Here is a 16,923-nt window from a genome sequence, read left to right on the forward strand (position 1 = left end):
ACTTATTCTTCCCTTACTTGTCAACTTTGCCTTCCCCCAACCCCCCCAACTTCACCTCCTTTGTTTACTTTCTCGGGTTCATATTGTCTTAATGCAATTGTCCTAAAATAATTCCATGAACTTGACGCTGTCCCCCTATCAAGGTTCCGACTTCAGCCCACGCTGCGGCCTTCCGATACTCGAGCTTTTTCACAAAGCACAGGACCATCTGCTTCGTACGTGCAACTTGAAACTCGCACAACATGATCTAGATGATCGGCTGAAGAAGTGTACTAGTAGATGCGTAGGATGTTCCGATCCACCTACTTGGGCAATTGTTCACAACGGGCAGGCGGCCTCTCCCGCTGGCAAGATTGGGCTTCGTTCCCCCGTATGAGTGACAAACCCCGCCCCGTAGGAGGCCGTTGAGTTTCATCTTGGACGACCAGGCCTCCTATTCTCCGCATCGCGATTCGGACCGGTCGGTGCGGATCTGTCCCTTTCATACTACCCTGCACTTTCTTCTCTATGGGCATCGAAGGCAATATGTTCACCTTCCCTGCATTCTATTCTATTCTCTCCGTATTCCCGATTGAAAGCTAGTTAGTTGTACAGCTCTCATATTGTTCGCAGTTCTGACGGTGGATGCTCATACGTTGCCCATCTCGGGAGGCCATTTTGAGGACCATGGGCATGCATGTGTCAATGGACGTCACTGACGGATAAATAATTTGTAGATTGAAAAGAGATAAGAGCAAAAAAGCAGCAGTGAATCAATACCTATGGTATTGACTCGAGCTCGAGTCTCGAGAATGTGTGCAAGTTCAAGACGGCATTGCTTCGTTTGCTCCCTGTCTGTATTCATGTAAGGCTGGTTGAACATTCAAAATATTGGGCCTGCTGTACCTTGGGCGCCTCAAAGAGAAATTTCAAAATAGGCGTCCCTGATTCCGAATACCTTGTGAAGTGCACTGTAACTATCGAGGCCGGCGCCTTCCCTCATGGGCTTTGAGTCCAGGATCAGCGCCCTCATCGAGAACTTCAGTCGCAATCCCCTTTCCCAGAAGCCCAGCAGTAGCGCAACCGACAAGGCTCCCGCTGGGTGGCACGCATAGTCGTGTATACCGCTCTTTGGAAGGCCAATAAGACAGCCATCTGTGGCCGACGTGTCTTAGACATTGGAATCCCAGCCTCTTTTCTAAACCTTTTTTGGGGCCCTCAGACTCGTATGGCAGGTGTCAGGCGAGTGAGTGCGCCTATTTCCCAGGAAAAGTCGCCTTCCAGTCGTGATTTACCACATTTCTTTTCAAACCTTCGATGTGGACATGCTGCCTCGACTCATCGATCAATTGGAATATGTCCCGCCGGTTGACACCTGCACAATTGCTGCTGTGCTCTCAAATACGGACCTCCCTTACTCTTATTAGCCAAAGGCTAGCCTGTGTACCTGTTCGGAACTTATCCAGCCTGCATGGCGCAAATGGGCACAATAGAGGGAAGTTGAAGAGCGGGCTGAAGGGAAAGTCTGTGTGGTATGCTGGGATAGTCAAATTGACCCTGGAACAAGGATAGTAGGAAGTGGATTCCTAACCGCCACCAACGTGTCGGAATTCTGCAGAGAAGCCTGCACAGAAGATTCTTTGATATTTCTCTTTCAGAAAATTGTGGATCCACTTTACTTTTGTAGCTCTGAACTGTTCAAAGAGCGGTCTCACCAGGTGTGATGTTGTCTTGCTGCCGGAACAACGCGAGAGCTGAGATGCGCTTTCTCAGGCGTCTCCGGTGAAAATAAAAGGGGCTTTGTGATCTGAATCTGTGCCAGGAGGGATCGCATAACTACCCCTCCTCACAAAGGTCCCTGCGCCATCAGCATCTTTGATCCCGTCAGAAGTTTATCTCTTCTTGCCGCATTAACTCCAGGCGCAGCTTCCGGCGGCAGAGGGTCTCGCCAGCAGAGCCTGCAGCTGCCCGTCATACAAGTAAGAAGTTTCCCTGCAAGTTGCCGAGGTCTCAGACCTCTTTGAAGCCCGTCTCATCGGGCCACCATACGGTCGCGTAGCCTTTGATTGGTCGTGGGCTCGCCATCGTAATTCTCCGGCTGCAGTAGAATCGTCCCCCTAGTCGTTTCTGAAGCCGAGGAAGATACTCCGACATGGCGACCACCTGATGTAGGGCTTTCCTCTTGTCGCTCAATGTCATTCGGAACGAAGTGAGTGAGATGGTAGTGTCGTAACCCGAAGAAGTGGTGGTTTAGGGCTAACATTTAGTATCGTCGTCCTCCTGCGCGCGGACTGCCGCAACGGCCTGTTTGCATACATAGAAGATGTGAATACCTGCCCCAAGGTAGGGAGAGGCGGTGGCCAGGTAGAATACTCTTGGAATGCCAAACACAAGCGATGCGAGCAGGTTACCCTATCTACATGGTGCCAGAGAGGGTTCCATGGACAGTCAATCCTTTGGGCCTCCAGGCCTTGGGTACGTACGTCTGCGGTAGTGAAACCGGCGAGGCCTCGAAGCTCAGAGACACGGGTTTCATTCTGGCACATCCTGGGGTCCCTCCTCCCCCAGGGGCATCAATGGCGGAGATCGATGACAGCATGTACACTGCATGGCGGTCAGTCGAAAGTCGAAGATCTTCGATGGAGGAGAACAGACCTCAGTCCGCGGGGGGAGACAAACACGTCTACGGCCGGGAGGACTTGTCCGACTTGAAGCGCCTCGTGATGCTCTGAAGAGATCGGTGAAGCAACTCCCGAAGCCACGAAGTCGTCCCAGACACGCCGACCCGAGTAGTCATACATACTCCCCGTACCCTACCCTAAGGTATACACCGCCAGCCGCCGCCGTACTCATCCTCTTCCTTCCTCTCACCATCCCCTCGACAACACATCTTGTTTCTCACTCCATCGACATCTGGCTCCACAGAGACCGCGATCCACTCGCACGGGCAAACACGGACTGTGCTTACCCTCGTAAGGCACAGGTCAAACCTGAAGACAAAGAGGAGGGAGGCGATATCAAACTGAGGCCGTGTCTTGCAGAGAAATCAGGTGTGATTCTCAAGGCTTCTGGAAAACGCCATTTGTTCCACTCCATTTGTCTTTTACCCCCAAAAACCCCGGCCCTTGGCTCTGTTTCGTTCTCCATCGAATCCTCTTTACTACCCACCCTCGTCGAAGACCCTTCATTCATGGCATCGATCCAGTCTCTCCTCAACCCACTCCCCGACCTTGCCGTGCGGACTCCTGGCTTTGGTGCACCATTCAACCTCCCGACTATGCGTGCGCCCAAGCCTTCGGGCCCCGGGCGTCACAGGGATCCCGGCAAGCAGAAGAAACCAAAAGACGCCCCAATCTTCAGTGAAGCTGACCCAGTTGGAGAGGTTCGCTATCCTCCCTGCGAAGAGGTCACCGACAAGATAGCGGAGGAGCATCGGAAATGCCAGCTGTATCCTATGGGAGAGATCGAGAAAATTAGCGACTTCCCTCGGCACATTCCTTATAAGAGCGACAAGAAGACCTTTGAGAAAAGGACAGGGCGCGACAGGCTTGAAGGTAGGCCCAACTCTTACACTCTTCCTATCCCCAAGACATGGCGTCAAGAAGCTAATGAATCCCGTTCTCCAGTCTATCAGTACAAGTTCCAGTACGGCAGTGGTGGAGAGGAATGGGTTATGATGTGGGACTACAACATCGGACTCGTTCGAATAACGCACCTCTTCAAGGCGTTGGGATTCTCGAAGGTATGAGTTTGACCTCATGTACCCGACATCGCGGAGCCATAGAATTGCTAACGGTTGCTTTCCAGACTACTCCTGCCAAAGTGCTGCATCAAAACCCTGGCCTGCGTGAAATTTGTCACAGCATCACTGGCGGATCAATCGCGGCACAAGGTACACACATTGGCCGTCTTCTTTCTTGTGACCTTTACTAACATTGTATATCTTCTAGGCTACTGGATGCCATTCGAGGCGGCCAAAGCCCTAGCTAGCAGATTCTGCTACCCTATCCGATACGCCTTGACCCCGCTGTTTGGTGCCGACTTCCCCGATTTGTGCCTCAAGAAGGGCGATGAAAACTTCAACAACATGACCCTGGAACCGAGTGTCATACAGAAGGCCACAAGCATGGCTCGATACTATCGTTCCCTCGAGCCTGATGAGGACGAAGTTGCTGGTACTGACAGCATTTCTCAGGCGTCTTCCAATCCCTTTGATAGGAGAGCCGAAGTACCCGTACCTCCAGAATTCTCGGATGACGATAAACACCGTGGTTGTAAGTGGGCTCGTCGCAGCTATGCGGATAGCATTAGTAGTGCACGGGGATCGTCCTCCGAGCCATACTGCGTTTCTCCCTCGAGCCCGCCTAGCAATGGTTTCACGCCAGTCAATGTCCCTCGCAGCTGTGAGGATGCCCCTCGCTCTCACGGTCCGTGTATCAGGCCTCTTCCTTTCGAGGCGGGTGTTGTGTCGTCGAGTACGCAGTCAATTGCCAGTCGGGCCCAAAGGATTTCTGTTCTAGGCAGGCGAATGGAACTCGCTACAGAGGATGGTACGGTCGGTACAGCTTCTGGTCATTCTGAGACCGATTACAGCAGCGAGTACACGGAGAATGACTCTGATGATGAGGGCGACGAGGATTATCATGAGCCCGAGTCCCAAGTTTCCACAGAAAGTGAATCTGCCGCAGGGAATGATCACCCAAAGAAAAATAATCGATCTCGACCTGTCAAAGCCAGGATTGATGACTCTATGCCAGCTCCGAGTGGTTTCGCGCAGCAGGTCAAGGCTGCCCATACTTTGCTCCGTCTGCACATGCAGGAGGCAACAGCTGCGGACAATGATAGGGACGAGGAGATGAGTGATGGAATTGTCTTGAATCCACTTCTTCCTTTCCGTTCTCTGGATGAAAGCTCGGGCGAACGTAAGAGACGACGTGCCTCCTTGTAGAGGTTTGATCTCTCTCCTTCGAAATTCAAGGGTGGGATTCCGGTTTTGAAAAGGAAATGAATATGGCGAGTTATGGTGTTGTTTTGGTTTGTTGACTTTTTGATCGCGTGGATTGGTTGATTCTAGATTGGATTGGCGTTCGGGTTTGGAAACGGGAGGAATGTGATGTTGATGTCAGCGTTGACTTATGTTCATATCAATTGTAGCTCGGAAGGTGACCTCAAATGATGCTCCAGATCGCAAGGAATATTTACATCCAATCCATGTCACTTCCAGTAAGCCGAGAAATGGAATCCGTTTATTTTTTCATTATTCAAAGTAAAAGGGTAAGTCTCCTGCGCATGAGGGATTGGCCGATCGACTGAAGAATAGATTGCTGGGGCGCAAGGAGGTTGTGTAGAGAAGATGCTTATTTCGATTTGATTCCCATTTGCTTTGTTTTTAAGGGATTTGTGTTAGCGGATAGGATATTTGCAATTCATTCGATACTTCGATTTCTGGACTTAATGATTTGGGCCATACTTGACAATTAAGGTGATAGGACAGTAGAACTTACACCTATTTTTAATTGCACTTGTCCATATGGTAAAGTATTTGCTATTTACCAGCGCATCTGATGGAGAGGAAGATGCGCTGGACTGGTTGCAGCACATGCAAGCTGCCTATTGACGGGGAAAAAAAATAGGAAGAAGCAAGACAAACCGAAAGTCCAGAGTGGAGAAGCCGTATCTACTACCAAGTTTGAGGGTATTTAAAAGGTCGCACTGTGCCTGATATCAACAATAGCGGGCCCATGTTCGACTTTTTCAAGTGGTGCTTACTCGAGGATAACCTCAGCCATCAAGGAAGAAGGGGAGGGAAAGGGGGGGGGTTTTCTGAGGGAGACTGCCAATCACTTATTTGGTCGTGCTAAAACAACATTGCGCGGATTAAAAGAAAGAAATGCAGGACCTAGGTAAAGTAAAGAAAAGATGTAAGTTCAACTCGCATATTGCTAACAAGGTGACGGCTATGCCTAATGAACTCGAACTCCAGAAAAATAAATTAAACGAAAAGACATGGAAAGTAGAGGAATAGAGGAAATACGTGAAAGGAGAACTGAAGGGAGTAAGCTCTAGAGCAAAGGAGACCTTGGCGTGCCAAGGTTATTCCTGACACCTTGTGATTGCCATTTAATCACTTTCGTCATCCTCGAAATCATCCGCCGAGCCATCTTCTTCACTATCGTCGTCTTCAATGACATAGCTCTTTTTTGCCTGTGACGCAGTGCGGCGAGAAGGACGAGCGGCAGGGCGTCTCGAGACAGGCTCGTCATCCTCCGAGTCATTGGCTTTACCTGCTGGAGAGTCCAAGATATCATTCGCCATGGCATCAATATCATCTTCCGAGTCGTCATCTACGGCCTTTTTCGCAGTCTTGGCCTGCTTCGAAGCATAAGCCTTAGCAGCGGGTGATAAGGCCGCCGGGGCAGCCTGGGCAGCAGGCTTTGGAGCATCAGCCTTCTTTGGACGGCCACGCGGCTTTGGTGCAGGCGCAGCGGCAGCCGCTTTGGGAGCGGCCTTGGCTTTGGGAGCAGCCTTGGTTGCAGTCTTCGCCTTCGAGGCGGGCTTGAGTTTGGCCAGGGCTTCATCCTCGTCTTCCTCGTCATCTTCAATTCTCGACACCTCCTTAGGCTTGATTTGCAGCGAGCGTCGCGGGGACTTTTGAGGGATGAGCTTGCTGTAGTCCGTCTCTTCTGGATCAAATTCACTGACTTTGGAGGGCGATTTAGACGGTGATTTAGCAGGAGCCTTCAGACTCGCACTGCTTCCAGCGCGAGAACGCTCTGAGAAGAGCTTTCGTGGCTCCGAATCGCCTCCACCAATACCCTTGACCATTTGGCTCACATCTCCGAGCATGTCTTCGCCGTCACTTTCCGAATCGCTGGGTGCAGAGTACTTGACAGGCTTGCGGGAGCGGCCTGACTGAGCAGCAGGCCTGGAGGATTCGCTCTTCGCAATCTCAAGGAAGTCATCGTCCGACTCCTCGTCGACAGGTGCCTTTGGCTTAGGTTTAGGTCCCCGTTTCGCTGCGGGCTTTGTTTTTGGCGCAGGTTCCGGCTCCTGGTCTACATCGATAGGTTCCGACTTGGGCTGTGCCGATGCGCGCGAAGGTGGCTGATCGATGTCCATCAATGCATCACCCTCACTCTCTTTTTCCGGCTTAGGTTTTGCTGCACCACGGCTCTTCTTAGGCATGACTTCCATTTCGAAATCGAAGTCGTCATCCGAATCACCGGCTCCATCCCCACTGGGTGCAGGCTTTTGTTTGGATACCGATTCATTGGACTTGTTTAAGAAATTGGCCAGACTGTTGGTCGGCTGCGCTTTCTTTGCTGCAGTTGTTTTCTTTGACTTCGGGGCGGCAAAATCCTCATCGTCGGGATCATCGCCATTGGCAGCCTTGCGCTTACGCGCAGCGGGAGCACGACCTCCGCCTACCATCAGCTTGGACGAGGCACGACGACCCTGTTTCATCGCGTTGCGCAGACGGCGGTCCTCATCCGCAAGTTGGAAGTGCCACTCATGGATGAAGTCATCAAGATCTTGTCTCCAGATGTCCTCCTTAGAAAGCTTGATCAGTGCGTCAATTTCGGTCTCCTTGTCCCCAATTTGACGACGGAGCTTCTCAACACGTTCCTGGGTAAGCGACCACATTGACATGCCAAGAAGGTAATCGTATGAGCTGGACAGGATCTCCATTTCAGCATCATCCTCTTCCTCCCCTTCGACCGCTGGCTCGTCTTCGCCCAGTTTCGCAGCGTCGGCCACCTTGGCGAAGGGCTTGAAACCCTTCTCTTTCAGCTCAGCGATCAAGATAGCCTTCTTTTTCTTGGAGATGACCAATTTCCCGTCGATAATCATCTGGATAAAACGTGCTTGGTTGCTCAGCTTCTCGAGATCTTTTTGCATTTCATTGAGCTGATGTTGCTTCCGGCGCTCATAATACTTGAGGCGGATGGTGAAGAACTCCTTGAGAATGTCGTCAACAGTAGCGTACTTCGTAATACGACCTTCAGGGTCAAAGGCAACCAGGTTAGATGTGGCCAAGGTCTTGGTCAACTTGAACCTTTCTTCCAGACCATCAGATAGGGCACTCTTCATGTTCTTTTCGTCAAGTTGGATCACAAAGTGGACCTTATCGTGGGTATTGTAATCCTTGTAGTCCTTGATGAAAGATGGCACCTTGTCCGCCTTGATGATATCCTCCAACTTGTCCTTGAAGTCCTGAGTCCAGGTACGAATGGGCAATTCGGTGATTTCAACCTCCTTGTCGCCGGTTTCCTTGATGATACCACTGAACTTCCATCGGTCCCCACCCATATCCACAACTTCACCAGTGAATCCACGGAACCATGGCTGCATAGGCTGAGTTGGCTCCCCGTCCATCAGACGCTTAAGGTTGTTCACGATGTCCACAGGGTTGTAGTTGGGGATAGATGAGCTCCAACCAGTTCCAATTCCATCGGCTCCGTTGATCAATACCATCGGCACTACAGGCATATAGATCTCAGGCTCAATCTTCTTGCCATCATCCTCGTTGTAAGTCAACAACGGCTCATCTGCAGTATGGAAAATTCTGCGGGCAAAAGGAGAAAGGCGAGTATAGATGTAACGAGCGCTAGCACAGTCGTTGCCACCCTGAAGTCGACTTCCGAAGTTACCACTGGGTTCCAGGCAGTTAATGTTGTTCGATCCAACAAAAGTTTGGGCCAGGCCGACAATGGTTTGCTGGAGGGAAGTCTCGCCGTGCTGATAAGCTGTCATTCCGGACACCAAGCCAGCAAGCTCAACGACCTTCATATCCTTCTTCAAATTGCGGCGGAAGCAAGCATAGAGGACCTTGCGCTGACCAGGCTTCAAGCCATCAACCACAGACGGAATTGAACGTTGGTTATCAGCCATGCTGAAAAGGATAAGTTCTTTGTTGATAAAGTCCGTGTATGAGATCTTGGAAACAGAGTGGTCAAGATACGTTCCCGGCTTGAACTGGCGTAGCCATTCTTTACGTTCGTCAGCCTTCTTCTTTGAGAAAGCCAACTCGATCAGCTCGGCCTCATTGTCTTTCATGGTGTGGAACTCCTTGAGATGGCGATCTAGGTCCCGGAAATAGACTTGCGCATCCTCTGTGGAACTGGTTCCCAGACCCTTGTAGTACTTGTGGTCCCAGCCACGCTCGCCCTTGTGAGCTTCGAGCCATTCCTCGTACTCGGGCATGGTGAAGAATGACCGTGATTTGGATGGATTCTTGGGGTCGCCCTTCCACACTTTGATGATTGGAGTGATGAACTCGATCAGGAACTCAGGGATCTTCAGCAAACTTGGGAATTGCGCCTGAAGGAAGTTGATAAGCAATCCCTTGATGTGACTGCCATCGTGATCCTGATCAGTCATGATCATGAGATGGCCGTATCGGAGACCCTTGGTTTCAGTGTATTCTTTCTTGTGTTGAAGACCAATGAAGTTTTTAATGTTCTGGATCTCCTGGTTCTTGGATATCTGGTCAAAAGAGGCATCACGGACATTGAGCAGCTTTCCACGAAGAGGGAAGACACCGAACAGGTCTGGACCGACAACGGCTCGGCCAGCCATGGCCAAACCCTTTGCGGAGTCACCCTCTGTCAGAATCAAGGTGCAGTGATGACCTTCCCTGGTGCCAGCCTTGTTGGCCTCTACCAGTTTAGGGTTGTTCATCCGGGTTCGACGGCCGCCATCACTCTTCTTCAGAATTTGATCTGCCTTCTGTGCAGCGAAGTGCAGAATGTTGGACATCACCTCCGTTTTCAAGATCTTCTTGAAAAAGTCTTCTTCCAGAACACACTTGCTACCAAACTGGCTGGATTTGGTGGTCAATTGCTCTTTTGTCTGGGACGTGAAGGCCGGGTTCACGATAAGAGCGTTCACAAAGATGAAAATATGGTTGCGAATTTGAGCCGGCTTCAAAGTCGCACCAGTCTTGTTCTTCTTCTTGACCTGATCAGCAAGACGATTGCAGATTTGATCAGCAATGTAATTGACATGGGTTCCGCCGGATGTTGTCGCAATAGAATTGACGAATGAGACCTGCTGGAAAGCGCCGTCCGAAACGGCAAAACCAATCTCCCATCGTGGGTCGGGGCTGCAAGTGAGGATTTCGTCCTTGGGGGCTGGACCTTCGTCGCCGCGTTCGCGACGGATGGCTTTTGTGTACATCTCCATGTACTTCTTGAAGTTTCGAATTGGGATGCGCGTGTTGTTCAGCTTGACGGTAACACCTGATGTACCCGCCAAATCATAAACACGTCGCTTGACAAGAGCCTCGAAGTCATCGTCCATGCCTTCCATCCCGAACTTGGCGAAATCAGGCTTGAACGTGACCTGAGTATAATCCGTAGTCCCCTTGATGGCCGTGATCTTCGCCGCGCCCATCTTCGTCATGTTGTTTGTCCATGTTTGCTTGTATTTCTTTTTCTGGTGCGTGTCTTGAGTCTCGATGGTGAATTCGGTCGAAAAGACGTTGCAAAGCTTGGCACCGAAACCGTTTCGACCACCGGTAACTTTCTGCTGGGTATCATCATAGTTAGACGATGTAAGCAGGTGTCCGAAAATCAGTTCTGGAACATAGATCTTTTCCTTGGAGTGAATCTCGACTGGAATACCACGTCCGTTGTTCCACACGCTAATTTCACCCTTCTCGCGGTCGATTGTGACCCTGATTTCACTCATGCCTTTGTCATTGTGCTTGTTGTCGGCGGCGTTGACCACAATTTCATCGAAAATCTTGTAGAGACCGGGCACGAAGGAAACCGTACGAAATTCCATGGAATCTGTCTCGGAGTTGAAGACCCACATTTGCTGCTGGGTTGCCTCAACTGAACCGATATAGGTGTCAGGGCGCTTGATTATGTGCTCAAGTTGGGTAAGCTAGAGCAAGTATAATTAGTATTGAGCCCTTTCTGATGGCAGTGGTCACCTGTAGTACTGCTGGGGTCGGGATAGACTCACCTTCTGATATTTGTCGGCGTTGCCACCTTTGGAGGGACCGTTCGCAGCTCCATCGCCGTGAGATTCGTTTTCGACATCGCCAAGGGGCTTTGAGCCTGCACGTTTGGGCACAGTTGTCTTTTTCGATTTGGGCGGGGTGTGTGAAAGTAGCGAATCGTCGTCATCGGACACTTGCACGTCAGACATGTCATCTTCACTATCGGCTGGCGCTTTCTTCTTGGCCTGGGCTTTCAGTGTTGTTTGCTTCTTGGCTGCCAGTTTGGCAGGGGCTGCCTTCTTTGGTGCCGCTTTGGCCTTGGGTTTCTGCAATGAACACAATATTTAGCAAATATGTTGTTATGAACCGGGAGAACGCGCCCAGCTATCAGAAAAGGGGACAGGCAAAACCTACCGGTGCAGGCTCGGGAACAAAGTCGGAGCTGCCACCATCGCTCTCGACATCAAAGATGTCATCATCCATCATGGAGTCATCCATGGTGATGGAGGTTGTAAATGCGGATTCGGAAAAACTTGACGGGTCCTGTTGAGGTCGTGAGGCAAACGAATGGCGGGGTGGATCATGCGAAGAGAATAGAAAGGTACGCGCGGATTTGAGCACCGCGCAGCATGCTCTCAGGAACGAGAGAGTAATGCTAATGATCAAATGATCAGGATGGGAGGAATGCGTGTCGTCGGGTCTGTTTTGCGCCACGGTGAAACGCGCCTGCCAGTGAGTTGCCGGGCGGTGAGATCCGGGTCATTGTTTCTCCTCACCGCCCCCGCCCCCGCCGCCAAAACAGGCAATCTGAAAACAAATCATCCAAAACAGACAAGCGCGATCTGCGCCAACAGTACGTCTCTATGATTGTTCCTCCTTGTAACCAGGAAAGGCAGGTTCAGGGTTGTGAGAGATCCTGCCAAAAGATAGTCTTGAAATAGAATCCCTGTGAATTATTTTCCTGCAACAGTTACCGGGTATAACGAACGCTACAGAAATGCCCCATCGTTGGCGTGTTGATCGTGATATATATTCCGGCACTAAGAAAGGTAGAATCATAAATACACTAGTGTACCTTACTACGTTGACAGGGCAGCTCAGGATTTTGCAAATAGCGGCACCACTGAAGGTTCCGTGGCTCAACAGTGTTTGGGAAATGTGAGCTTGCACATGGATGAACTGCAATGTGGATAATACATCCCATACTACCCTAGGGTATGAATGGAAACGAAGTCACCACCAAGACTGCACTGATGCGGGATTACCAATAGTACAACAGAGTCGGAGTTTGCACATAGTGTTGTAGGCACTTTTCGATCATCTGTACCCATCTTCATCTAGCACACCACGCTGTAGGCAACCTTACCTACACTAGCGCACCGTACCTAGGTACAAGGTGAACCGAAAGTGAATCATGTGCACTATCATCATAATGGCTTCTGAATGCTATAATAGAACACTGTGAGGTACACGTGTAGCAGCCTCCTATGCTGATTATGATTTCGATCTCGTGTGCTATGACTAGTGGGTGTAGTATCAGCGTTTTTATCTGTTGTCTCGTTGAAAGACTGGATGATTGAAACTGGAACTCGCTCGTGTTTGCCACTGGTGCGACTGTGTGATTAGGCCTCGAATTTTATCTACTTGATGGTGTCTGATGCTTTGAGGTACCAGCCACCCCGCCACTTTTTGATATCGATGATCCTGCGTTCGCTCACCCTTGCATGATTTCAAGATGGCTGACGGGCACCACCTCTCTCGAACAGATACCAACGGGAAGCGAGGGGAAAAGGACATCTAATTTGGTTTGTGAGTAACAACTACCTCGAGTTTGATTTCTCTTCGGCGAGACTTGGAAAAGATAAACGTGCTCGGGTGCTCGCGCCAATCGACGATTTCCCATGCCAGGCCCTTCGAGAAGTTTTCCAGCTTTCTTCGCCCGAATCCCCACAGCCTCGGAGGATTACCACCGCGAAGGACCGCATGGACCAGCGGCAGATCCACCGAGGAAAGGGGGCTATTGGTGACAGCGGCCCCTCAGAAGACCTTCTCCCACCTCCTCCCTTGCCTCTGCCAGCCCTTCTGCGCCCAAATCACCCAGCCGTTTCATCCTGAACAGTCATTTAACCAGGGCTGCCAGGGGGTGTCACCGTGTTTCATAGCAAGCCGAGAGGGTCCTCCAATGAACGCACAGGTAGTATATTTCGTGCCAACCACAAGTCGAATAGGTGACAGTAACCCCCAATCTGTATTGCCATTACGGGCTTGGCGCCCTCTGCGCCAGACTGCACGCGTATTTGATTGTTTTGTTCCTGCAGCGCAACTCGGTTCAGCCACCGGAGCATGTTCAGGTGCCCGATGATTGTATTGTGGTAATCTACCTACTTGCCTACTGGCTCAGTCACCTGGAACGGCGGGCATGACTTAGTACTACTACATTAGTGTATTGAGAGAGGTGCCAGAACTTCCGCAGTTGGTTCCGCGGGACCCTACCACAAGGGTACTGTTCCAGGGTCGGTAGTACGATCCACAGATTAGAGTGAACAGGGCACTATGGAATAATCTCCCTATCAAAAACGAGAAGCAAAAAGGAGAGGGCGCAAGCAAAACAGTCGGTGTATGAAAGCGATCGACGGGGGGCGAGACTCGAGGAGGGGAAGGCTAAAGGGGCTAGCGAAATAGTGCGGGTGGGTTCTCACGCATCTCCTGACTCCGACTCCCTTTTCTTCGCCAGCCATCGAGTCTCGACTCCGCTTTTCCCTTTTTCATATGGTGCTGGATCGCCTCGAGGTGTGTGAATGTCCTATCCTCTTTACCTGCATTCCCGCTGCGCTAGATTCGGGCGTGTGTGTATCTGCGTCGCGTCCATGTGCTAACTCCCCTCTCCAGAGATGAAGCTGGTCTTGCATATCCTCCCAATCGTCCCTTCGCTTTGTTTCCGTGTCAATTCGACCTGAGCTGGTGATTCTCCCCCGAGAAGCACCCACTCGCTCCGACTTTTAAATCAATTGTGGCAGCGATGGAGAGCGCCGAATCCGCCTCCCCGGCGCCGCATGCACCCAACCACGACTCCATGGTGACCGTATCGCTCTCCGACATTCAATCCAACTCCGAGCACACCCAGCCCGACTGGCGCAACCTCGATATTCCTCCAACCCCGGTGGAGGCGAGCCATGAAAGCGAATCGTTCGGTCCGATGCCTCTCCAGGATGCCGCAAGGACCACTCCAGTTCCCGTGTCGGAGCCCCCTACTCCCACCTCAACAGCAGATAAGACCGCAGACGAGGAAGCCGACAGCGAAGTCGATTGGGAGAACTTAGAAAAGACAGAAGAGCAGGAGCCGCGAGGAGAGAGTTCTGATGAGGTAGGTGAACTGGGAGAAGTCGCCCGAAGGTGTGCAGTGGGGTCCTTGCGTGGAATGGAGGCTGACATTCCTCGCCGATTTGACAGTCTACGGCCCTCCTCCTCGCTCGCCTCGAGCAAGAAAACAATGCCCTGGTGACCAACCCGAAGTCCGGGCTGTCCAACAATGTCCCTCAGTCGCCGAGACATCAGCGACAGTCCCGCTCGCAGTCGCTGATTCAGATTAAACGGTTGATCAGCGATCCAGCAAGATCAGAACTGCGCTACTCGCAGCTGCAGCCACCGCCGATGACCGAGCTGGAATTCTGGGCAGCTTTAGTGGCAGACTATCCGCAGACGGCTCAGCGATTGCCAACACTCACCTCGAACAAGATTCAAGGTGGTGTGCCTCCGCCACTCCGTGGCGTTGTCTGGCCGAGCCTCGCCGGCGCTCGTGATCCATCTCTCATAGATGAGTTCCAGCGGCTTTCGGGCGAAAGCAGCCCCTATGACGGGCTGATCGGCAAGGATATTGGCCGCAGCTTTCCCAATGTGGAAATGTTCCGGGACCCCAATGGCGAAGGCCAGCAGATGCTGGCTCGAGTCTTGAGATGTTTTAGTCTGTACGATGCCAAGATTGGCTATTGCCAAGGACTTGGTTTTGTTGTTGGACCGTTGCTCATGCATATGTCCGATGCGGAAGCTTTCTGCGTGCTTGTTAGGTAAGATAGCATCCCTCGCGGTCTGCTCTATCGGTAGTGCTATGGAGATCGGCGATTAACCCTCTGACAGATTGATGGACCACTATAATCTTCGAATGTGCTATCTCCCAGATCTGTCTGGTCTTCACCTTCATGTTTACCAGTTTCAAAACCTCCTGGCGCGGCATCGACCTGCCCTGTTTGAACACTTGGAATCGTTGAATGTCGAGCCTGTCTATGTATCACAATGGTTTCTCTCTTTCTTTGCAGTGGCGTGCCCGTTGCCAATGCTGCTCCGAATTTACGATGTCATTTTCCTCGAAGGTGCTTGCGAAACCTTGATGCGCGTCGCTCTTTCCTTGATGCAACGCAACGAGAAAAGAATCCTGGCATGTACCGAGTTTGAGGATGTCATGCAACTGCTTCTGTCTCGAAGCGTCTGGGATACGTGAGTTTTTGACGCATCTTACCCGGTAACAGAACTTGTACTGACTGTCAACATTATTAGATACGCGTTCAATGCTGACGATCTCGTGAATGACTTTGTTTCACTTACCTCGCTTGTCACCAAGGAGAGCCTCCAGGCTCTGGAAGCTAACTACACACAATCTCAAGGTGTTCCTACGGGAATCTCATTCCCCCAGATGCAGGCAACTGCTTCGCGATTCCTGGGTCGCCTTTGGACGGGCTCCAACTCCCACAACTCCATGAAATCTCTCAACCCCAACGCGAGCCCCTCACGCCCGGTCAGCACAATCCGACGGTCCACCTCAAAACAGAGCATGACCTCGACGCTGAATTCGATCGAAACAGTATCCGATGCGAGCACTGCCCCAACAGAATTGTCGACTGTCACAGCGGGTACGGACAGAACACGCGTCAAGTCCAATGTTGCCACTCATCACAAAGACCGCGATCTTCACACACAGATCGAAGATTTGCTGATGGCTTTAAGTGATCTCCAGCGCCAGCATGCGGATTTGACACGGGAATTGCAACAGGAGCGTGAAGAACGAGAGGAAGACAATGGATTATCTAAGGAGCTGCTCGGCTATCTCCAGGGTCTGCCAAGTGAATACCAATCAGATGAACTGCTATCCAAGGCACAGGCCCGCCTCCTATCGGAAGAGCCAAAACGCACGTCTATTACGCAAACGAAACACCAGCTTTACGATGATATGACCCGATGGAAGGAGATGCATGAAGTGGAAGCCAGTCGCTGTCTGGATCTCACACGACGGATGGATGATTTCGAGCAGGAAAATTCGTCTTTAAAGGACCAGCTCCGAGAGGCACGCGGCCGAATTCAAGACGGTTACCGTGATCGACAGCGACTGGAGCGTATGAATCAGGAGCTTCGCTCACTCAAGACGCCGGTCACAGAATCTGCCACGCCCCCCGAGAACGCTTCTTCCCCCGCTGATTCCAATGAGGCGACCTCGCCAAACGGTCTCCGAAAATTGCGGTTGGTGCGCACAAACTCCCAGAAGAGCCCAACTTTCAACAAACGGTCAAGCAGCTTAGGCCTCCAGAGTGTACTAGCCACTGAAAACAATAAGCCGGCTGCCGAGGAAACGCTATTGTTGGAGCTTGTTAATGCAAAGACGGCCGAAGCGGTGGCCAAACAAGAGTTGGAAGAAGTCAAGGCCAAGTTGGACGCGCTTCGAAAGATGATCAGCGCGCCTCATTCTCAACCGAGCGCCAAGCTTGAGAATCGGCACTCATTTGTCGGCCGCTCTCCTTCCCGAGCAAGCATTTCCAAAGCTCCGACAGAGCCTGTCAAGACTCCCGGCACCTCCAGCAATGGCAGTGCTGGAGGTGGAGGGTTTTTCAGTGGCTGGGGTCGACGAGCTGCAACGAGCAACGAATCTCCTTCATGAAATTGTTTGAGCGTGATCTCTTAATGTAACCATACTGTTTGAGTGAGGTGGTTGTCCTGGTCCATGTGAAATA

At 51.4% G+C, this 16,923-nt stretch overlaps 3 protein-coding genes across 3 annotated transcripts; 2 read left to right on the forward strand and 1 right to left on the reverse strand.

The window, feature by feature from the left end:
* Positions 1-2,375: 2,375 nt before the first annotated feature.
* On the forward strand, positions 2,376-4,927 carry N7532_012068 (uncharacterized protein; the record flags this gene model as incomplete). The annotated part of the gene is made up of 5 exons (XM_056624559.1): positions 2,376-2,593; positions 2,773-3,533; positions 3,606-3,721; positions 3,787-3,871; positions 3,930-4,927. The coding sequence occupies 5 exons, from the start codon at positions 2,376-2,378 to the stop codon at positions 4,925-4,927; spliced, it is 2,178 nt and encodes a 725-aa protein (XP_056469547.1).
* A 1,172-nt stretch (positions 4,928-6,099) lies between these two features.
* N7532_012069 (DNA topoisomerase 2) lies at positions 6,100-11,425 on the reverse strand (the record flags this gene model as incomplete). The annotated part of the gene is made up of 3 exons (XM_056624560.1): positions 6,100-10,869; positions 10,951-11,253; positions 11,342-11,425. 3 exons carry the CDS (start codon positions 11,423-11,425, stop codon positions 6,100-6,102), a joined length of 5,157 nt encoding a protein of 1,718 aa, XP_056469548.1.
* A 2,521-nt stretch (positions 11,426-13,946) lies between these two features.
* Positions 13,947-16,850, forward strand: N7532_012070 (putative GTPase activating protein (Evi5); the record flags this gene model as incomplete). The annotated part of the gene is made up of 4 exons (XM_056624561.1): positions 13,947-14,291; positions 14,378-14,991; positions 15,062-15,418; positions 15,479-16,850. 4 exons carry the CDS (start codon positions 13,947-13,949, stop codon positions 16,848-16,850), a joined length of 2,688 nt encoding a protein of 895 aa, XP_056469549.1.
* Between the last annotated feature and the right edge of the window lie 73 nt (positions 16,851-16,923).

The sequence above is a fragment of the Penicillium argentinense genome (genome assembly GCF_028826775.1).
Source record: "Penicillium argentinense strain IBT 30761 chromosome Unknown utg000011l_segment0_segment0, whole genome shotgun sequence".
Classification (NCBI taxonomy): Eukaryota; Fungi; Ascomycota; class Eurotiomycetes; order Eurotiales; family Aspergillaceae; genus Penicillium; species Penicillium argentinense.